This window comes from Solea senegalensis, linkage group LG14 (genome assembly GCF_019176455.1).
Source record: "Solea senegalensis isolate Sse05_10M linkage group LG14, IFAPA_SoseM_1, whole genome shotgun sequence".
NCBI lineage: Eukaryota > Metazoa > Chordata > Actinopteri > Pleuronectiformes > Soleidae > Solea > Solea senegalensis.
The window spans coordinates 1,502,812-1,524,846 of NC_058034.1; the positions used below are offsets into that span (position 1 = coordinate 1,502,812).

The window sequence follows — 22,035 nt, forward strand, 5'->3', positions numbered from 1 at the left end:
CTCACTGTAACAGCATATTAAAATGACTGTTATCAGTACTTCTATTATACTCTCACATTAATCTGGACACGTATATTTGTATTTGTACGAGCTCGTCTCTCTCACACACACACACACACACACACACAGAGGTCACACATTGTGATGGGCCACAGAAAGCACGTATTCAACAACGCACCTGCGTTAATTGCGTTAGCTCGCAAGTCAAGTTTAACAGTTCCAAACTACAAGTAAAGAAACAACAACGCCTAATATTCAAACTTGACAACGTATTACTCATTAAACCAAGTATTTGTACGAACCTCGTGTGTACGTAAATGTTGTATATGATACCAACTGCCCTCGACGAATTGTGGACGTTTTAAAATGGCGGAGCCTCCTGAGAATCATGTATTCGGTTTATATATATATATATATTTGAAATACTTAATAAAACACACTTCCTTGGTCGTCCTTCTCTCTTTGCATTGCGTTCACCACCAGATACCAACTACAGCTGCCTTGCCTGAAGGTGGCCTGAAGGTGGCAGTAGCTAAACACAGTGTACAGTCGACAGCTGCCTGAAAACCTCCAGCGAAGAAGAAGTACCCGGAACAATAACAGACTTGGAAAGTAGTGAATGAAGTACTATCATAATAATCATAATGTACATGTACATGTAACATAATCAGATAGTAGTATTATGTGCTTTATTTTCTCCACCGTTTGTCTTTAGTTTGGACATATTGAGACACATCGTCTCTTGTTGACTGTGATTTCCAATGGCGTCACATCTTAAAGCTTATACGAGTGATAATGGACCGTTGATTCTGGACGGTGGACTAGCAACACAGCTGGAGGCGCAAGGAGCTCATTTACAGGTGAAAACGTTTGAGTTTATTCTTCCACGATATGCTGTTTAGTGTGTCTTTACCATAGAATATACTGAAAACAAAATAAAACTGAAATAAGAATAACACACTCCCTTTATTTACACTTTACTACAGACTCATGGTCCATTCCAAAAGTACAAAAATGCTGATTATAATGAAATGTAGAGCTATTTACTTCCAGCGAAAAGGGCACCAGCAAAATGTAATAAAATAAAATAAAAATAACAATAGAAAGAGGGCAACATATAGGTTAAAAAAGGTTGGAAAAGTATACCATATTATCACATTTATTTATCAACTATTTTGATAATCATTTAATTGGTTTCAGTCTGATTTTTCTGCTTCTTAAATGTGAATTTTATCTTCTATGCTCCATATAAGAAATAAATCATTAAAATGTATTAATTTTGGTTTATGGACAAAACAAGTACTCAAATAATTGAGAAAATAATCAACAGATTAATAGATTATGAAAATAATCGTTAGTTGCATCTCAATCCAATCGATAGCCTCCTCAATTGTTTTGATATTTTTAGGTTTGGTTAATCGTCCCGAACAGAAATATCTTGAAATGATTTCAATACACTCACAAAACAAATACATAAATGAGGTATTGCATAAAAGAACCTTTCATTTTCATTATAGGGCCATATACAAATAGGAAAGTGTTTAGGTTACCCTACACCTTCAAGAAGCCCCATAAAAAGGGCATGTGCATATAATTTCCCATCATCAATATGATGCAACTAGACATTTGATATTTTCATTCAACATAATAGTTTTTACATGCTGTAAAAAATGTCTTGTGTGTCTCACACGTCTAGGGAGATCCACTGTGGAGCGCAAGACTTTTGCAAACTAATCCCCAGGCCATACGTGATGCTCATTACAGGTTATGTCTGTGTGGAATATTCTGATTTAACAGTAGAGTTCATGTTTGTATGTGAAGAATTGAAAAATAGCTGTAATCACCACAGGTTTCTTCTCAGTGGTGCTGATGTTGTCACCACGGCTACATACCAGGCCAGTATTCCAGGATTCATCCGTCACATGGACGTGAGCTCTGAAAGTGCCAGAGAGCTGCTGATGTCTGGTGTTCAACTGGCCAAAGATTCAGTGAGGCGCTTTGTTTCTGACGGTCGTCCAACAGGTAAACACTCTCATATACACTCTGATATTTCCTATGCTGTGTGGACACATAGTCTCTGTGCTTTTGTCTCTTTAAAGAGCAGAGACGTCCCTTGGTGGCAGGCTCTGTTGGACCATACGGGGCGTTTCTGCACAATGGCTCAGAATACACTGGGGCTTATGCAGAGGAGATGAGTGTTGAGGTGAGCGTAAAGAAAAGTGCAACACATTTTGCAGCTATCAAGTGCATTCATTTAAAAAGTACTTCAGGCCAGATCACCACCTAATAATGTCTTCTAATTAGAGAATGAAAGGTACTTACGTATTATTGCTGCTCACCTTGCTGCTGTTTGTGCTCAGTTGTGTCACATGTCATCTTTTTTTTTTTCTTTTCCCAGGATCTTAAAGTTTGGCATCGGTCACAGGTCGAGTGTTTAGCCGCAGCAGGAGCTGATCTAATTGCTTTCGAGACAATTCCGAGTCTCAAAGAGGCGTCGGCTCTGGTGGAGCTGCTCAGAGAATTTCCAAACTCTAAAGCCTGGCTCTCCTTCTCCTGTAAGGTAACGTGCTGCAGCTGAAGAGTACGTTGATCTGTTTGTTTTTAAAATACCCGCTCTAACGTTCTGTATTCAAAAACTCAAAAGGATGGGAGGTGTATATCAGACGGCAGCCCGTTCACAGATGCAGTGCAGATCGCCAACAGATCCACGCAGCTGGTGGCTGTGGGAGTCAACTGCTGTTGTCCGGCCTTCGTGGAGCCGCTGCTGGACTATGCAGGATCCCTGTTGAGCCCAGACATGAGCTGGGTGGTTTACCCCAACAGTGGAGAAGAGTGGGACACTCAGCAGGGGTGAGTCTGAAAATAAAAATCAAATTCTTTTGCTTCACTACACAGTATATTTGTTCATTTAGTCACAAAGGGTTTAGAACCTGACCGACTTAAAGCTGGGGTAGGTGATCTGATTGGCTTTTCCATGAAGCAGATTTATGTACGTGACCCTTTAGTGGAAAGTTTGAACTTCTTTTAGGTCGTGTGCAATAAAACATGTCAGTAAAACATTTCAGAGATGGACATATTACCTCTGGTAATCTGTGTTAATCTACTGGAAAGGGCTTGAGACAGAAAGCCTGCATCGCAAAACCGTAGTACTGCATCTTTAACGAGTTGGTTGTCTTTGTGTTGTAAGGGTTTACATTATGGTTTGTAGTCAGATAGTGAGTTTAAAATAAAAGAGAAGTGTACATGTGGTCATTTTTTATGTACAACTCCAGACTTTCTTCACCACCGCAGCTCAACAACCCTGTTTCAGTCGTTTTGCTTGAAAACAAACTAGATGTTAGGTGTTTGGTTCACGCTGGGGAAGAAGAGATAGTAAACTCTCACCACAGCTGATCTACACTGACACACATCTCCACAATAAAGTGTAAGCAAATTCTATTTTCAACCAAAAGTTCTTCTCAGTTTCTTTCCATCTTCAGTTTTCTCCACAACGACGTCAGACTTTGCAGGTGTGACACTGAAGACTGAAGGAAGTGTTGAATCTTTTTTTGTGTTTTGTGAGGAAAACTAAAAATACAGATGCAAATGTTGCAGGAGTCATTTCCTCAAATGAGGCTGTTTCTGATCTGTTCCTTTTATGCACAGACACTGAGCTAAGGCCTGTTTTCTTTTTCATACTCAGGTGGCTGAAATCAGGAAAAACATCAGCATCGATAGCTGAACTCTGCAATACGTGGATGAACCAAGGTGCTTCTTTAATAGGTGAGATCAACAGTTTTTCCTCTGTTCTTTTCTCCAGTATTTTCTCTGAAAAGCCTCTTTATCCACCAGGCGGCTGCTGCCGTGTCAGTCCCGCTCACATCGCTGAGATACGACGACAGCTGAGAGGAAGTGACGCGTCTCGAGCCTCTGCTCTTCAACTGGACTGAATATGTTACGGCAACTTTTGAAAGAAGAAAGTCTCTTCTGGGAGTTTGTAAAAAATCTTAATTTATTGTAAATGACATAAATAAATAAAACACTACACCAGATCCATGTGAGTACACAATGATGTAAGTTGGGTCAAGAACAAATGGCACCTTTTAAGGTCAAAGCAAAATAACAAAATTATACACCATGCATTCTTCACTTACCATGGTTCACATCTTGTTTAGTTTTTCGGAGTTACACCTGTCTGTCTTTAAAAAAACAGTCTGTCTCACTGTCAGTTTTCATAAAGCACGGCTAAACGTTAGCAGCACGTGGACTGGACGGCATTTCCACTGAACTAACCACTGCACAGCACAAGCCCACTCACTCACTTCAATGCACCTCTACTACGGCGTCTGCAGGTGAATTTACAGCTTCACACGTCATCGTCATGTTTCGTTAGCAGCAATAGTTGAATAGAACGTTCACTGTCACATTGTGATGAGGAGCGGTAAAGATGATGGAGTAATGTGTGTGGGGATGATATTCAGTTAATCCTGTAGTGTGACTGTGACACGAGGGCTGCTAAATGTCAAAATACACGTCAGAGGTCCAGTGTGTAACATATAGAACTTACCCTCAATTATGTTTGTAAGAGCGTGTAATTGTCTGTAAAAAAACAAAAAGAAAACACTTGGTTTTCATATGGTTAGAAAAGCCTTTTATACATATTTAATGAAAGGGTCTTGACTTGTGGAGGCCGTCATCTTCAGTCAACATTGAACAGAGCTTCTGTTTCACTACGTGTTACTACACAAACGATTGTGGACAACTTCGTCCTCATAAACACTATGAAGTCAAAGAGTGTTTATATACTTTCTGGTGTGCGAAGGCCACAGTAGTTCCCTGATTCACTTGGGAAAGGTTGTGGGTTTGATTCCTGGCTCCGCTAGTCTACGAGCCAATGTCTCCCTGGGCAAGACACTTAACCTCACGTTGTTCCTGATGGCTGTGCCCGGCAGCGTGTGAATGGGTATGAAAGAGTGATAGAAAAATGTGCTGCACATAGATGTGCTGTGTGAATGAGTGAATGAGAAAACTGTAGTCATCAAGACTAGAAAAGCACTATATATACAGACCATTTACCATCACTCAACTGTCAATATGGACACATCATTTGCTATATATAATGTGAACAGTTGCATATGCTTTGGGCTGCAGTCTAAACAAGGCTAATGTAGCCTCCAGTTAGCATCAAAATTCAAAAGATGTTTAGTTTGTCGATTGTGTGCTTCTGTAAAAACAAAGGCTAATTCTGCGATCATTAAAAACAACATTTCATACAATCAGAAGACTGTATGAATTAAATGAAGTCTAATTATATGATCTTCAAATTACACACTGGACCTTTAACACATTTACAAGTATAACTCAAGCTTTACAGGAGTTGAAGTCATTACCTGTGCAACACCTCAACATGTCTGATGTGATAAAAGACCCATACATGACCCCCGACACACACACACACACACACACACCAAACTCAGACAGGAAGTGACATAGGGAGGAAAAGAACTGAAGTTTGTCCATAGTTAGCCAAAAGATTAAATCAGTGATCAATACTTTGAGAAGATAGAAGGGTGGACAAAATAAAAGTGCAGCCGCCCTTTGAAGCTCTGGAACTGTAAGTGTTGACTTTACAGTTCACTTTACACTTTACTTGTTTTTTTCAAAGCCATAGTTAAATGTTTTGTGTTAAAAAAACACAGCTGTTGACCCATTTTCATTATTCTATTTCCAGTTCATCTTCAACTGACGTTCCAAACAATCCAAATGACGACAGTCCTCCATTTGCCCACAAGGTGGCGCCTTGTACTCCTTGTGTAGCTGCCTGTGTTGCTGTGATTTAAATGAAGTTGCTGGTGCATCAGTCGGTTATAGGACGTTGTTAGAATGCGGCATCAATACTCAAAATAACAGCTACGTAAAATCACATTATTTCTGAAAGACTTAAGGAGAAGTCTGGAGATATTATCATATTTGTTCTTATTAACAACTCCCATAGAAAGACCAGAGCAAACATTGAATTTGTCCTACTATAAAAGGCTGAATTATGATTGTATCCCCATTAAGCCATAGGGGGAACTCACTCAAACACTAACTGAGCATTCATCCTCTGCTGAAAGTAGTCTCCTAATAAATTCCATTTTATTATACAATTATTTAAGCTGCATTAATATCCTTTTATATTGATACATTGTGGATTTATTGATACGCCCTAAGAAGCCATATAATCATTTGTTGTCCAAAAGTCATTTACAGCTGACAGATTAACTAACACTGTGTTTGCTTTGGTCTTTTTTTGAAGTTTGCTGACAGTAAAACACAAACACATAAGTCCAGACTTAAACTCTTAAGGCTACTGAACTGTGTTATTTTGTCCTCCCCTCTCTGTGTGTTCTGTTAAACCTGTTCAGTCTGTGATGTCTTCTTCGAGGTCGCTGTCAGGACAGCCCTTCTGTCTGAACTCTGTCGTGTTGGACAGGCGTTTCCAGCTCGTGTCTTTCTGACTGCCCATACTGTGCGAGCGTCCCAGGTGCGACTGGCGCTTGCTGGGCGTCCTCTCCTCCGTCTCCTCTGAGGTGTGACCGTGGGTTCGCTCCACGCTGGAGTGGTGGAACTCGTGGCGCAGGTTCTCCAGATTCAGAGCCCAGGGGCCGAGCTTCTGCCAGTTCACCCTCTGGAAGGCCATGATGCAGTGCAGGTTACCGCCCACCTGTGAGCCAGCAGAGGTGTTTTTAGTACCAGCTCAGGTTTTTACTTTCATAAGAGAAAATTCTACTCTTTGACCTTCTTTAAGTTGAATTACTCACACATTCTTATATGCAGACCTGATTATAGACCACCGATAACTTACAAACTCACACTTTAAGGCCTCTCAGTAAACTTGTACTTCATAAATTCTCTATACAAGGGTCAGGAGATCTTGACCTGTGAGGAAGATGTGTTATTTATATACTTTAGATACTATACTTATATAAACCTGGGGATTGCTGGCAGAATTGAGAGGATGCTAAGATGTTAACAACACACTGTTCATGTCTGGCATTCATGTCTCTGTTCTCCTCGTATCTGAGCGGTTCAACTTCACTCATCACTGACTCCAGAGACTTATGCAGGATGTGTACCCTGCACATACACATGTACAGCATCTGAGTTATTGTGAGTGTCTTGCTGTGGGGAGATTGTAGGCTGTCTGTTAGCGTGAAAACCAGCCGTGCAAGACGAGGGCCATCAAGGGCCCTCTCTTTTCTACCAGCTGCCCTCTAATTAGGCTCCTCGTTGTCTCAAATTATACTACATAAATTTAATATTGAAATAAATTAGAATAAAACATAAACGTCACTCAGATGAAATAGCAATCAGATTATAATATCATTGAAATAATATAGATTTTAAAATAAGATAGAATAAGGCTCTAACATATGTATTCCAAAACTGTAGAGGGAGCTTTGTGGAGAAAAAGCAGGAACCACATCCCGACCTGTAAAGTTCGGCTTTAAAATGAGGGGATGTGAGAAGAGCACCAACCTTTTTGGTTTTGCGGCGCTGGATCCCCCGCTCTGAGTGACGGATGTCCAAGTATTCTGGATTCTGTGTGTTGAGGTCAGTCACAATGTCCACCCACCTGAAAGAGCAGTCACATCATTCCACTCACCATCACTTACTGCTTCAGTGAAAATATCGAATTGCGATTTTCCAGATATTTCAGATATTACGATTTGATTTTTAGTTCAGTATTTATTGTGTAACAGATTTAAAACATATTAATCACTCTGCATGTGCACTCATCAGACACTTTTAGGTTCACTTGTTTAACAATTACGTGGTAGTAACTCAAAACGACAACAAATGAAATGAGCATCAGAACGAGGAAGAAATGTGGTTTAAGTGACTTAAAATATGACAAAGTGTCTGGTGTCAGACGGGCTGGTCCGAGTACTTAAGAACCCTCTGATCACACCCAACAGAGAACGGTCTGAAAATGAGAAAACATCCAGTGCCAGAGGGAGAATGAACAAACAAGAACAGAATAAGCTTTCACAAAATCTCAGACTGTGTTCAATAAATAAAGCAATAACAAAACTGCAGGACCTCTGACAGTGTAATAGTCTAATCATTTATTACAGCACAGCACTGACGCACATCAATCTAGAAGTGTTTTAAATAGTGAGTTTGATTATTTGTTTACTCGCAAACATCATTTACGATCATTTCTGATAAAACAAAAAAACAAAAAACAGAACGAACACTTACTTTTTACAGTGAATTGCTGGATGTTTCCTACTGGGCTCCCCGATTAGGATCCAGTGTTCCATGTCATTTGTAGGGAGATGGCCCCTTTAACAGGAACACAACAACAATCTTTCAATTATTAACACAGTCAGTCATATGACTCATGAGCTGAGCAACAGAGAAATACTAAGCATGTTAGTCTATTACCAAAAACTTTCAAGGCCTGGATCCTTTTTCTCTAATTCACAAAGTGGCAAAATGTCACACGTTCTTTTTACATCCAATTATTATCCAATAAACACAAGAAAGAAGAGTATTTTAGGTACAAAGGGAGGGGGCAGCATGAATCTCTGAAGACATCATCATCATCATCTGTACTAAAAATAAAAATCACTGTGATGTGATCTACCTGTAAGCCTTTGCTGCTTTGAGCGGCGTAGCCTCGAATCCCACTGGGCAGAAGTAGTGGTTCTGGCAGTGGTAAATGTAGGCCATGGACTCATCCTTCAGCCCCTGGGTCAGTTTTGTGAGCGCTCCTTCAGCTGAAAGACCACTTTGGATTTAACGGAGTATGAACGGACACGTAGAAGCGTTTCAGTGGCTGAGCGACTCACCTGTTTCACCTGCCGTCTTGTGTTTCCCATGAGGTTTGTACAGAATGTAGGAGCAGCCTCGCACTCGGAAATGGTCATTGATCTGTCTGAACCACCTGTGAGAAGAATGCAGCGATTACTGCGCTGAAGACATTTACTGAGTGGAAGTGGTCGTTAAAGGGAGAGAAAAAAGGCTGCGAGAGCAGTTTGTGTTACCGCATTAGAGTGGCGTTTCCTGTGAAAGGACCAAACTTGATTTCTTCAAACGGTGGCTGAAAGCCCAGAATGTGCAGAGCTTCTTCCTGAGAGAGTGGTGGAAGACTGGCAATAAAACAAAACACAAAAGCACACATCAGGAAGTGACTGTGACCTGAAGGAAATGGAACACACCTCACATGGAACCAGCATCAAAGATAAGTGCTCAGAAATATGCTAGAATCTAGATTATCCACATCTGCACCTTGTTCGTTCAGTAGATATCACTCTGCATATACATGGATTTTGTCATATGTTGAGTCTATTATACAATAGTTGAATATTTGGACAGTTTATGGCTGAAAAACCTGATGACGTCTAATTCTGCGAGAAAATGCCAACGTATTATCACTCAATGAAGGACTGTAGAGACTATATTGAATAAATACAGGACTAAACAAGCTCTTTGTTAGACAGTGCATTTGCTACTGCAATCAGAGTCAATAAACAGCCTTGAATTGACTTCCATTTGTTCCAAGATTGCTGGTATCAATCACAATGAGCTCACATCATCACAGCCTTCAGAGCAGCAAACCGATGGGGGTTTTCTTCACGTTCTACTCACCTTCCTGCACCCAGAGTGCTGTAGAGGAAGTTCCAGCAGGAGATCAAAGAAGATATTCCACATGAGGTTTTGTACTGAGGCCGACTGATGCAGTACCTGAGGCAAAACCATCCAAATACAAACGTTGTTCAATCACAAAACGTTTTTTGCCCTTAAATCAATTTCAGTTACCTTACGATTTCCTGCACCAATTTAAACTTGTTATTTATTTATTTAACTTTATAAAAGTCCTATTGTAACTTTACCATCTTCTGAGGTCGAACACCTTTCGCTGTTTGATCTCCTCCTGGGACACGTGAGGAGAGACGTCCTGCAGATTTCTGGACGACTTCATCTTCTTCGAGCCGCATTTCTTCACATTGCCTGAAATTCAGGGTTAGTCCGTGTTCACCTTCAAAACTGCTCTGACTTGTACTTGGGACAACGATGCATCTAGAGCACATGTGTCAAACTGGTGGCCCGGGGGCCACATGTGGCCCTCCAATCGATTACATGCGGCCCCCCGGCCCACTCACCACTGTGCGAGGTGATGGCATAGAGACAGAATATAACTAAATGTATTTGCCGGCAATATTTTTATAATAGTGATAAGACATTCGGTTGTAATCATTGCTTTATTAGATTTATTACACTCAACATGAAATTACATATATTTAAGCTGTTTTAATCACAATTATCCTTGTCATTATTTGCTAAATTTTGAATTTAATTTGTGCATCATAAGTATGTTTTTATTGTGAATCATTTTATATCAAAACAAGCACTTTTACTTTGGAATTCTGTCTAATATCATAATGAATATCTTATATTGCCCACCAGCTTCTTAATAGTTGTTTTTTCCCCTCTATGTCGGCCCCTGCTTGACCAGACTAGATGCTCATTGGCCCCCAGGTCATTTGAGTTTGACACCCCTGATCTAGAGTGATGAAAAACTAACATTCAATTCCAACTTTAGATGAGGAAACTTTAACATATCTAGAATCCTAAATAGAGTTTGGAGTGTTTCTTAAAGCGGGCACTTCTCCCAGAACCTGGGCTGGATGAGGAATATACAGCACTGTTCAGTGACTGGGTCTCCACGGTCAAAAGAGAAGGTTTGGTTTCCTGTCAATGAGAGCTACCAACAGCTCAGACTCTGATCCCAAAGGTTGGGACACAATATTGATATGGCAATATGAAGTCACTGTTACTTAATTCTCAATATGCATTTGAATTTTAAAAGACAATTTGAAGTGATTTCTCAATATGCATTTGAATTTTAAAAGACAATTTGAAGTGATTTCCCTCCAATTTCACTGTCCAGTATCACTGAGATGTTGTTAGATTATGGATTATGAAATCCAAGATCCTGCAAATTACCTTTATAGGGGCATTTTGTATTATATATGTAATACAAGGTAATTGTGGCAGGTTAACTTAAACCTCTTCATTGTTCAGAAAAGAAGAAAAAGCAGGAGTACATCTGAGAGAGCAATAGTGAGGCTTTGAGATGTGTTTGGACTTCACAATTTGTATTATCAAAATCCAAAAGGTGACAGGATTAAGTGGTTAATTCCGACTCTCACGTCGCGTACGCTCCGTTGTCTACAGGGGGCGCTGACGCTTGGCAAAACGCAGATGAACTGTAAGATGTTTGATTCAGCTATGTGTGAAATCACAGATTATAACACATTGTTGACTGAATGGAATTATGAGTTCTTACTTGTTCTTATTTTTCTCGTAAGTACAGCGTTGAAGTCCGTTGTGTCAATCTCCCAGGCCAAAATGGGCTTCTTGTTGCCAGAGGGCAACTCTTCCATGTCACAATCCCCGTCTGATCCAACATGGGCTCCTCCAGGCTGACTGTAGTCAGCTGAGGACTTGGGCTTCACCAGGTGAGGACCATCGCCCTGCTTGCTCGGGACCACATCCCCGGCTGTGCTCACAGGACGGTACACCGCAGCAGCCTGGTCGACGAGAGCGTAATCGGAGCAGACCGTGTAAAACTTCTCTCTGGAGTGAGTGACCGGGCAGGTCCAAGGCAGGTGGAGCTCGGCACTGGAAGCTCTCCTCGCTCTGGCAGCATCCCGCGTCAGGGAGCTGATCAGGCCACGGTCGTCATCCCCATCAGTGGACCTCTGCAGTGCCGAGGGCTCTGCTGGCCCAGACAAGGTCGGCCCCTGAACTTCTGATGTATTTGGCATTGAAGAGCCACGTGTGTCACGGTGAGAGGACAAATTGAGGTCCACTGTGATGCTGAAGTGATGGCTGTCTCCTCTGGGGAGGAGAGGGCAGACATTTTAGAAACACCACAGAGGAATGAGTCTTTATCACCACAGAAATGTTGGCATGTTTAGTAGCAAAGGCACAGATGTTACTAATTTACTGTCTTGTTAACTCTCTGTTCAACAGTCACTGAGGGTTTTGTAACAATGAAACAATAATCACAATAACTGCACAAGCTTTTTATGATCAAATGATTAGATTATTATGTATGAATCATACCCATCCCAATCATGGACCTGTGGCAGTATCAAATCAAAAGGTCTTCCACAAAACAAATGTATTTTAGTGATAGTTGCAGTAGAAAAGAACAGAGGGAAGTGAGAACTATAGAAAACATCATCCTTTGCGTCTAAAGACCAGTGTTAGCGATGAAGGAGTAGAAAGCACAGATGTTTGAAGCTGTGGATGCTCCAGCAGCTTTTAACACGACTTGTAGAAATGTTTCTGTTTCCTTGTGTCAAGAAATGAGAAAAGAGCAGACAAATAAAACTTAAAACTTACATTACTGCAGGCCAGGAGCTGATTCTTTTTTTCCTTGAGACTTGATATGAACAGTGATTGTTCATCACTGAATAACATTTATTTCAGTATAAGTGTAAGAATTTCAGTCTTTGTTGTCCCTTTATAAAACTCTGCAACAAATATCATGCATTACGTCTTCTTGTGATCGTTAGATATCCAGTGTCTGTGAATGTGTAGCAAATAGCAAATTATTATTCCAGAAAGCTTGTCTTCATATGGGTTTGCAAAGGAGGAATCTCGTGCTTTGGCTAGTTTGTACATCCAGGCTGCGACACACGATGGAGAGCTCCATAAAGCAAGGTTCTTACATTGAATTCCTACAAAAGGCTGATTTAAAGATTCAAAAATCAAATGATTTTTTTCTGTTCATGTGACCTTTAAAGATTGCACTGTTTAGTTCAAGTTGTGAGGGCACAGAGAAAGCTAAATGGAACTCAGCCATTGTCCATTATTTACACCTTGTCCTAATGTAACCCGTGACAAGGACTCAGCAAAGACGTGGGGATTCAGTTCTAACACAAATATAAAGCCAGGCTGTTTTTTTACTTGTGTTTATGTCATTGTTTTAACTCGCAGCGTCATCACATGATCACCTTTAACCAGTAATAAGTCTGCTGATAATTGACTAACATCTCACCTGTATTTGGATGAGCACACTGCTACATCGGCGCTGATGCTACGTAAACACGGCCGGATGTTACGTTAACTCTCCTTCATACCGGGACATATGTGTGGCAACGACATGGAGCTGTGAAGCAAAAACACGGGTGACTGAAACACGGGTGACTGAAACACGGTGTTCATAAACATTTCACAGAGACGGACCTGGACCGATGTTTCCCATAGCTGCTGCTCCAGCTCCTCCTCCTGACCCCCGTGTCGTTTTCCTGCGCAAGTTCAACGGACTGTACCATTCTCAGAGGCAAGAGGGGTGTCCCAATATAACGAAAATACTGTAAACAAGAATAAGTCACTAAAAAACACGTAAGTGAGTGCTAACATCATAAACAAATAAAAACGACGTGTGTACATGTTTGTTTTGAAGTGTGAACATTTCCCGTCGTTTTCTCAGCATTAACACACCCCTTGTTAGGAATACGACCTTCCATTCAAAGCAGAGTCATTCTCAGTGTGTGGGTGCTGCGTTCACGTCACAGTCACACGCTGACGGTAAGTTTGATTCACTTAAATATTATTAAAAATGAAACATAACAAAACAACCTCTGACAGCACGTGACGTTACTGACTCGTGTCTCGTTAAAGCGAGAGCTCGAGTTTGTTATTTAAGTTATTTCAATAACTCTGCTGGTTTTATCGAAAAAAAGTGTTGTTTTTGATTGTTCCAGAGAATCATGGCAAAGAAACTGATGATCATCGACACAGACTGTGGCATAGACGACGCTCAGGCCATCATGATGGCCCTGGCTGCTCCCAACGTCCACATCCTGGCCGTCACCTGTGTGTTTGGAAACGCAGCGGTGGACAACGTGTGTCAGAACGTCCTCACGGTGCTTTCTGTCTGTGAGCGCCAGGGGGTGTGTCTATTCAAACAGAAACTTGTCTCACTCCTCACTTACGTCTATTCAAACAGAAACTTGTCTCACTCCTAACTTATGTCTATTTATGTCTCAAACAGAAACTTGTCTCACTCTAACTTATGAGAAACTTGTCTCACTCCTAACTTACGTCTCAAACTTGTCTCACTCTAACTTACGTCTATTCAAACAGAAACTTGTCTCACTCCTAACTTACGTCTATTCAAACAGAAACTTGTCTCACTCTAACTTACGTCTATTCAAACAGAAACTTGTCTCACTCTAAACGTCTTACGTCTATTCAAACAAACTTCTCTCACTCCTAACTTCTATTCAAATAGAAACTTGTCTCACTCCTAACTTACGTCTATTCAAACAGAAACTTGTCTCACTCCTAACTTACGTCTATTCAAACAGAAACTTGTCTCACTCTTGAGTAACTTTGAGATTGACCTCTGACCTAAGTCTTTTCCTGTCACATAGTTAGAAAACGATGGCTAATGAACAATAGACGAGCGCCATGTTGCAAAACTCCTGTCAGTAAAAGAGTTCATCTTTGTGCCGTGTGAATGATTGTCAGCTCAGATTTGCACAGCACCCGCTGTGACCCTCATGTGGAGGATAAAGCGATAGACTATGTTGATAATGTATACAGTAAATATTAAATGAAAGCTTGACTTATGAGCGAGTAGTCGGGTTTGGCAAAACTGTAGCATGAAGCAGCTTTGAGTGGTCGTCAAGCCTAGAAATGTTCCGTTAGACCAGAGAAGATGTTCTCCTTGGTTTGCTGCTGCTGTAATAATAAAGTACATCCATGAGGTTTCCTCTAATGCTACAAAACCAAATGAAACCTTCTCTTTTTTTGTTAAATTCTGCAGATCCCGGTGTTTCGAGGTTCCGCTGTTCCTCTGGTCACAGTATATGACCACATTCAAGACCACTTTGGAAGTGATGGATTGGGAGATGTGATTAAAGACAAAGATCCAAAGTGGGAGGAGAAGATCCAGAAGGAGCATGCAGTGAACGCAATGGTCAGACTGGTGTCCGAGAACCAGAACCAGGTGAGAAACCCCTCTGTGATCTGTAGCTGACACCTGGTGGTGCAGTGGTGCTAAAACCCGCTTCTCTTAGGTCTCACTGGTGGCGCTTGGCCCGCTCACTAATCTCGCGCTGGCTGTCAGACTGGACCCACATTTTCCCCAAAAGCTGAAAGATCTTTACATCATGGGAGGAAACATGGAAGGTCATACCTCAACATGATTGCAGTGTTTGCATTTGACCTACGGCGGCTTGTAAAAGTGACTTTTGTCTCTGCAGGAAAAGGAAACGTGAGACTGTGTGGAGAGTTTAACTTCGTCATGGACCCTGAATCTGCCTACGTTGTTCTTGAAGAATTTCTGTGCCAGACGTTCATCGCAACATGGGAGTTCTCGTGCAGAAATGCTCTGACATGGGTAAGATGTGTGGAGCATTAACGCTATGCTCAAAGACGGATCAGAGCTTTAAAATATTGTGTCTTCTTCATCCTCCATACAAGGGTCACAGCTCTAGGTTCCGACTGACTTAGAGTGAAAGACGGGGTACGCCCGGGTCAGATCACCAGGTCATTGCAGGGGCAACATATAGAAACCAACAACCGTTTACTCACTCACTCATAACCCATGGTCAATTTAGAGTGTTCAATAAACCTCTGCATGTTTTTGGACCAAGAACTTGGAGAAAAGACACACACACACACACAGGGGAAACACAGAAAGGCCCGGACGGGGACGCTAAGCAGAAACCTCCCCGAAAGATCCTCGCAAGCATTAACCCTCGTATGACCATGATGATAATCAGGCCACCTGGATTTATATTGATTTTATGGCATTTTCAAGATAACGTTCACTCTCCATATCTGGCAGTTATTCAACCGCTCAACCGTACCAGTCTAGGAGTTCTCTGAGAATCGTGTTGGCGACGACAGGATTGATCGGCTGGTCACAGTTTCATGTATTGTACAAAAGAACTATCCCTTTAAATGACATAGTGTTGCTTTAACTCTCTTGTGTGTAGGAGTTCTTTGAAGAACTGATGAACCAGGACGCGCCCGCCGCTCGCTTCATGAAGATGATAACGTCCAAGTGCTGGGCTTACTCCAAAGAGGCCATGAAGAATAAGAGAGACATTTACTTCGGACCCGGCTTCGTCTCGTACGACTCTTACGCGATGGCAGCCTGCATTGACGGCAGCGTGGTAACGGAGAGCGTGGAGTGTCCGGTTCGCGTGGAGCTGCAGGGCTCCATGGCACGCGGCATGATGGTGCTGGATCGCACGGACGAGCTGAAGAAGAGCCACAGCGTGTCTGTCTTCTCCAAGTGTGATGTTGCCAGATTTGGTCAGCTGCTGATGGAGTCTCTGCGACAACCAGGGATTAAATAACCTGTGGTGCTTTCATGGAAGAGGGATTTACGTTTTCAAACTGGTTTGGGTTTGGAAGACGGCATCGAGGAAGAGGACGATCACAGATGGCCTATATTTTTACTTCACAAGAGGCTTCCGAGTACAACAATATAGTAAATGAGTTTTCATTTTGTAGTCTGAAACACTTACTTTGTAATCAAATAACACCAGGGGTCCAGTACTTTTTAATGGTGTCGTCTTATTGTAAGATGTTCTTGGCTTAGAGAAAATTCAGAACCCCCAAATAGATGTATGTAAGGTTTAAATATTCTAATACTGTACTAGTGTACAATAGAAGACTCAAACTCAGGTGTTGTATAGTCAGAGGTTGACCCATACATGTCGACAGATTAGAATAGAGTCAGATATGTTTGGCCAGTTTTCTTATAAATTATATTCAAAATAGCTTCAAACTATTAGGTCCGTGTTTCCACTTACTGGACGTATATATTCTAAATAAAATAACTTCTAACACATGAAGCAAGTGGTAAAAAAAAACAACCAAACAATCCTTGCAGGTAATCGTCAACCTCTAGTTTCAGTTCAGTGTCTGTGGTGGAGAAAAGTTCATCCACTTGGACGTAACAATAACTTGTGGCTGCAGGGGGCGCCACTGCCCAGCAAAAAGGTACCAAAGTATTGCTCCGATTGTGCAACTGAGGTGTTTTTTCAAAGACGATGTTAATGTTACACGGGATTGATTGATGAAGCATCATTCTAGAAAGCTGTTTACAGCTGATACACCGAATTGTATCCAAGTTTGTTTTTTGTTAAATGAATTTTCATAACTTTGTTTCTACTTCAATACAATTGATGTAAAAATGAATTTGGATTAAACAAAAATGTATAATCCAATAAAAGTGTTGATCATAAATTCTAAAAATGACTTTTCATTACTTTCCTGAGCTTCATGATACTTTTAAAATGTAGTCCTGTTGTGTATTGTCTAGTATATCTGCAGTAGTACAGTAGTACACTACTGAAAATAAAATAAAAGGAGACAAAAGCAGGTGTTTTGCTGAAATCCTTTATTTAAAGTGATGTACCATACAAACCTTAAATTACTCTTACAGAAGGCTTTGTCAGTTTTGGGGCAGAGCCAACTTTAAAATGAGGAACATGAACGTCGACGAAAGCTTTCTGGGCTGCTGCATTTCTTAAGAATCACACGTCAGATTACGACAGATCTCTCCTGCCAAACAAAAAGCCTGGTGTGCTGATTTAAACGCAGATTAAATCCAAATTTTTACTATTCAAACCAGGTTTTTATAGAAACCAATATTGACTCCGATAAAGAGGACGCGGCTTAAAACAAGATGTCTGTTCCAACTTAATACTGATCTTTAGAGATTCTGCATTTCTATATGAACAAAATGTTTGCCCTGGCATTAGCATTACCATGCTATCAACAGGTTTAACTTAGGGGCTTCCTGTTAAAACAAAACCAATAATAAAATGGCTTTTCTGCAACATGAAATAAAAAAAAAACAAACAGCTGAGAACTAAATTGCTGTGTTGGTCACCTACAACACTGGGCTACCACACATTTCAAGTAACATTGCTTTTCTGTTGGCGTTCTCGGTTTTAAATAAAAAGGTTTTGATTTGGCGTACAGAGTACATCAAACCTATGACATGCTTCTTGTTAAGTGCCGTCTAATTGCCGTTTTCAGAGGAACTAGGCCACGGTTCTGAGCTACGTCTGCTCAGCGTGGGGCGCCACATGCTCCACGGGTTGTAGGTCCGACTCATCTCTGTGGGAGCCGGTGCCGGCGAGGCGGAGCTGTTAACCAGGTCAGTCAGAGTTGTTGTGGTAGTCGTGGGAACAAAAGGGTGTAAGGCTGAATCTGCGCTCGTCGACCAGATGGAGCTGCCGAAGGGCGTGGTTGTAGACCAGGGACTGCGGGTGTTTCCAAGGAGTGACTGAAAACAAACACAAGAGGAGTTTCACAGTCGCGTCATTAACAGCACGTCGGTCTATGGCCTCGTCTTAAGCCTCGGTGCTGTCATGTGCCTCCTGGATGTGGCTCCTGTGACCACACACCATCAGATCTGGCTTCCCCCACCCTTTATTCAAAGACACACTGTCATCATGACTAATCACAAGCAGCCAAAGTTAGACAATAATTACATGATCTTAATGTCATGTACACACGTTAATGTGACTACAAATCGAGCTAATCTTAGTCGGACTAACATAACTGGATAACGCGACTGATAGTTCTGCACATGCACCAACGTTTCCTTCCTGGTCTTAGAAGGAGACGACGTATGAACAGGCAGTAAAAAAAGGCTGGCAACCCTTACCAGTTAGGGTGACAACCCTCTGTTGACAACCTATCTGCTACTTCTGTCCTACTCCCTAGACTTTTCAAAGCAGAAGACTATGTCCTTTTTCCATGCAGTCTTTGTCACAACGGATCTTAATGCCAGGTTCTCTTACAGTGGTCGGGGCAGTGGGTGAGCCGGAGCTGCTGGGCCAGGAGTGCAGAGAGTCGCTGCTTGGTATGTCCCAGATAGACGAGGACACGGTGGTGAAGTCAGGCCAGCTCTGCTGAGGCTCGGACGGTTTGGGGAGATTCATTCCACTGAAAACTAAACAAACACACGACACACTTCAGTTCCAATGCCGACAATTCGCTGCACTGTCCCATGGTTACACCACATGTTTCTTCTCTTGAGAGCCACTCAGGTTACCTCCTGTCAGGTTGAAGGAGTTGTTGGGCCCAAAGGCAGAGAAAGAGTTGGCAGGATGGTAGTTTGGACTGCTGGCAGTGTCAATGGGACTCCATAATCCAGAGCTGTGAGGGAAAACACACACACACACACACACGTTCAGCTGGCATTGTACTGATGTCATGTCTGATTGTTTACTTTATCTTTGCCTCATCGTACCTGTCAGAACTGTCACTTTCCACTGAGGTCATGTGAGCCAGACTCTTCCCTTGGTTGTCTGATTTACCTGGACCTGAGCCGCCTGATGACACAAATATGATGCAGCACATCAACATCAGCAGTGAACATACTTTCTATTGTTTTCACCCCCAATACGTGTGTGTTATGTTAATGATGTCGTTAATGTTGAGTGGAACGGGTCAGTTTTTGTACAATTTATGGTAGGCATTTTTATTCCATTAGGAATAGTACCAAAGTAACCATTCTTTGGCACCCTTCATTTAGGGTACCAGAGAAAATGGAAGCTAGAGTGGCTCCACCCACAACAGTCAGCTGATGGAGTGACAGAAAAACGTCACTCCCTTGTGATATGCGTCACACCCCAGACACAAGCCTGCACCAGGGCTTTACCATTCCAAACTGTACTGTACTGAACCATACCATAATGGAAAGACAGCATGAGAAGGTCAAAAGGTCAAAGAATGATTTTTGCAGGTATCTACGGTCCCTATAGGATTATAAAATGTATATAAACATGAACAGAGTCTTCCAGTTTCAAAACAAACTCTCATTGCAAATGAGTCAGAATCTTCATCGACTTCCATTCAAACAAAATGTTTGCAGTTTGCAGAGTCGCCCCCTGGTGGCTAACTGCGGCTTGCATCATACTTCCTGGGCTCCACTTTTCAAACTGCAAGTTTACTTTTTATGTGTATGACCTCACTGTGTAATCACATTGCACAATAATGTTATCACATAGTAGTATAAGTTATATTATCATGCATTTCCATAGTTACATATTTACCAGGGCTTTTATCATAACCAGCAGCAACAGCAGCAAACGTGGGGTTGCCATTTTTGCCTGGGAGTGGAGCAGCAGGAGACAGTTTGTTTCCCGGGGCCTTCTTCTGGTGTACCTCGCTGCAGAAGTGTCCGAAAAACACGACAGATAACGTCACATTTCAGCTACTTTACCGGAGAACAACCTCAGACCTATAATCACTATAAACCTGTTTGTAAAAGCTAAATAAATAAATAGCTCTGTATTCTAACAGCATGGGTCCATAACACTTAAGCCTGATTTATACTTCTTCGCTCCATGAAACAAAAGTCCTGCAACATTTTTATTTTACGCTCAAGCAAAAGGTTTCAGTTGCAGTCGTGTCTGAGTATGCAGACACCTTCAGTAGCCTGTGCACATTTCATCATTTTCTTTATTTGTACCAAAATATGAACTACTTTTTCTTCATTTTGATGAAGTTGTTGATTTAACTGAGGAGAGAGTGACTTTGTATTTATTTTCACTCAAAGAGAGGTGACCTGTGCAGTGCTGAGGCCAACAAGGATGTAACAGGGAGAATATATTATGGTCTTTTTACTGTCAAACAACAAATAAAGTGACTTGGTGTCGGCTTTTTGTCATTAAAATCATTATTTCTACTAAATGCACTTCCTAAAGTAACTAAACCAAAAGTGAAAAGTATTGAGAGAGTGGTCAAAAGACTTCTTCCCTTAACCAAACATGTCATGTTGTTATATTAACTATATTTTAATGTGATGCTACAACAGCGGCTGAATGGATGGATACCTGTTACTGTTGAGTACGCTGCTGTAGGTGCCTCGGGACAGTAAACTGGGGGACGTCGGTGGCGGTGAGCAGGTCCCGGCTGTGGCTGATCTTTTCAGGAAAGGGTCTGCGTTTATGGTCTGGAGGGAGAGCTGCTGAAGACTATCTGCTTCTGCTTGTGGGCGACAGAGAAACGCTTGGTGACTTAGAATAGAAGAGACACTGGACAGCACAGGACGGTTTTTCGGGGTCTCCACTTACGGATGCTGTTTTTCGAAAGAGGCACATCCCACTCTGGAGGAGCGAAGTCCTTCTCGCCTTCAGAGCTGCTGCTGTGGCCCTGTTCGGGGGCAGAATCACTGGACAGGAGTTTGGCCAACATTGATGGACGCCCTTCGTCCACCTTACTGTCTACTGCCAAAACAAAGACGTCACTAAGCACAGCTGCTAGAGAAGCAAAGGACGAGCTTTATGGTGTGGAACAAAACTCACGTCTTTGTTTCTGCAGAGGTTTCATCTTTGGGATGGTGAGAGGGTGCAGAGCTTTTGGTGTGAAGCTCTTACGCTGTTTGGTTTCAAGTGGTGTTACATAAGGCAGCTCCAGAGAACTAAAGACAGGAGAGAGATTTGTCTGAAAAAAAGGTGATGGAAATAATAAAGAGTGGCAGTGATTTTGAACTAAATACAAACCTGGATTTCTCTGCTTGGGGTTCTTTCTTTGTGCTTCCTTGTTTCTTAGTTTTCGGCTTGTTTAAGACAACTGAATCTTCTTTCACTTTTCCAGAAGTCGTCGTCCTTCCTTTCTTTGTCACTGGTTCCTGGAGGAAATGATGGGAAATGCATTTGTAAACTTTTTCATGTTTTATTTGAATAAGATATGTTAATTACAGAGGAGGCCAAACTCTGTATTCAAAACTCAGAACAAACCTAGTTTATAGACATAGACTTAATGAGTGTGTCAATGGAGGAGCAGTGGATGTGACCGATGATTGTCATTTACCTCCCGCATGTTTGTCTCCACATCTGGGTTAGAGGTCTCTGTGGTGGTGGAGGAGCTATCGTCGTTGTCAGCCATGTTGTCTTTAAGCTCGTCTCCCTGAGTCTTTGCCGCTGATTTTCTCTCTTTCTCTTCCTTCTTTCTCTGCGCTTTTGTTTTTCCACGCGGCTTCCCTTTGGATTCCAACACTGGAAA

The 22,035-nt window shown here is 41.8% G+C and overlaps 4 protein-coding genes across 8 annotated transcripts in view; 2 read left to right on the top strand and 2 right to left on the bottom strand.

Annotated features, from left to right (window-relative positions):
- The first annotated feature begins 560 nt into the window (after positions 1-560).
- On the top strand, positions 561-4,094 carry zgc:172121 (uncharacterized protein LOC337599 homolog). Its single transcript, XM_044044788.1, has 9 exons — positions 561-612; positions 716-860; positions 1,697-1,764; positions 1,850-2,022; positions 2,100-2,203; positions 2,399-2,560; positions 2,645-2,850; positions 3,683-3,762; positions 3,832-4,094. Exons 2-9 carry the CDS (start codon positions 762-764, stop codon positions 3,927-3,929), a joined length of 990 nt encoding a protein of 329 aa, XP_043900723.1. The 5' UTR covers positions 561-612; positions 716-761; the 3' UTR covers positions 3,930-4,094.
- Positions 4,095-5,686: 1,592 nt separating this feature from the next.
- Positions 5,687-13,417, bottom strand: LOC122781163 (basic immunoglobulin-like variable motif-containing protein). 2 transcript variants are annotated; one of them, XM_044044711.1, is made up of 11 exons: positions 13,231-13,417; positions 12,385-13,153; positions 11,321-11,874; positions 9,864-9,981; positions 9,619-9,714; positions 9,015-9,119; positions 8,820-8,914; positions 8,615-8,747; positions 8,227-8,310; positions 7,501-7,597; positions 5,687-6,685 (listed from the first exon to the last, which is right to left on the bottom strand). In XM_044044711.1, exons 2-11 carry the CDS (start codon positions 12,447-12,449, stop codon positions 6,383-6,385), a joined length of 1,650 nt encoding a protein of 549 aa, XP_043900646.1. In that variant the 5' UTR covers positions 12,450-13,153; positions 13,231-13,417; the 3' UTR covers positions 5,687-6,382. The 2 variants fall into 2 exon arrangements, with proteins under 2 accessions (XP_043900646.1, XP_043900647.1); XM_044044712.1 differs by having other exon boundaries at positions 13,043-13,153; positions 13,231-13,412.
- An 81-nt stretch (positions 13,418-13,498) lies between these two features.
- On the top strand, positions 13,499-17,388 carry si:ch211-201h21.5 (uncharacterized protein LOC555526 homolog). Its single transcript, XM_044044713.1, has 6 exons — positions 13,499-13,575; positions 13,752-13,940; positions 14,819-15,001; positions 15,072-15,183; positions 15,258-15,394; positions 15,996-17,388. Exons 2-6 carry the CDS (start codon positions 13,758-13,760, stop codon positions 16,359-16,361), a joined length of 981 nt encoding a protein of 326 aa, XP_043900648.1. The 5' UTR covers positions 13,499-13,575; positions 13,752-13,757; the 3' UTR covers positions 16,362-17,388.
- A 7-nt stretch (positions 17,389-17,395) lies between these two features.
- The window catches only part of tmem131 (transmembrane protein 131), a 37,407-nt gene continuing 32,767 nt past the window's right edge, over positions 17,396-22,035 (bottom strand). The window contains exons 32-41 of one of the 4 annotated variants that reach the window (XM_044044709.1): positions 21,844-22,028; positions 21,534-21,661; positions 21,336-21,451; positions 21,105-21,254; positions 20,865-21,018; positions 20,082-20,197; positions 19,277-19,358; positions 19,079-19,182; positions 18,825-18,976; positions 17,396-18,304 (exon numbers count right to left, since the gene is read on the bottom strand). In XM_044044709.1, the coding sequence (XP_043900644.1) occupies positions 18,038-18,304; positions 18,825-18,976; positions 19,079-19,182; positions 19,277-19,358; positions 20,082-20,197; positions 20,865-21,018; positions 21,105-21,254; positions 21,336-21,451; positions 21,534-21,661; positions 21,844-22,028 (1,454 nt within the window). In that variant the 3' untranslated portion in view covers positions 17,396-18,037. Of the gene's footprint in view, positions 18,305-18,824; positions 18,977-19,078; positions 19,183-19,276; positions 19,359-20,081; positions 20,198-20,864; positions 21,019-21,104; positions 21,258-21,335; positions 21,452-21,533; positions 21,662-21,843; positions 22,029-22,035 lie in introns of all 4 variants that reach the window. The other 3 variants (XM_044044710.1, XM_044044708.1, XM_044044707.1) reach the window with 3 other exon arrangements.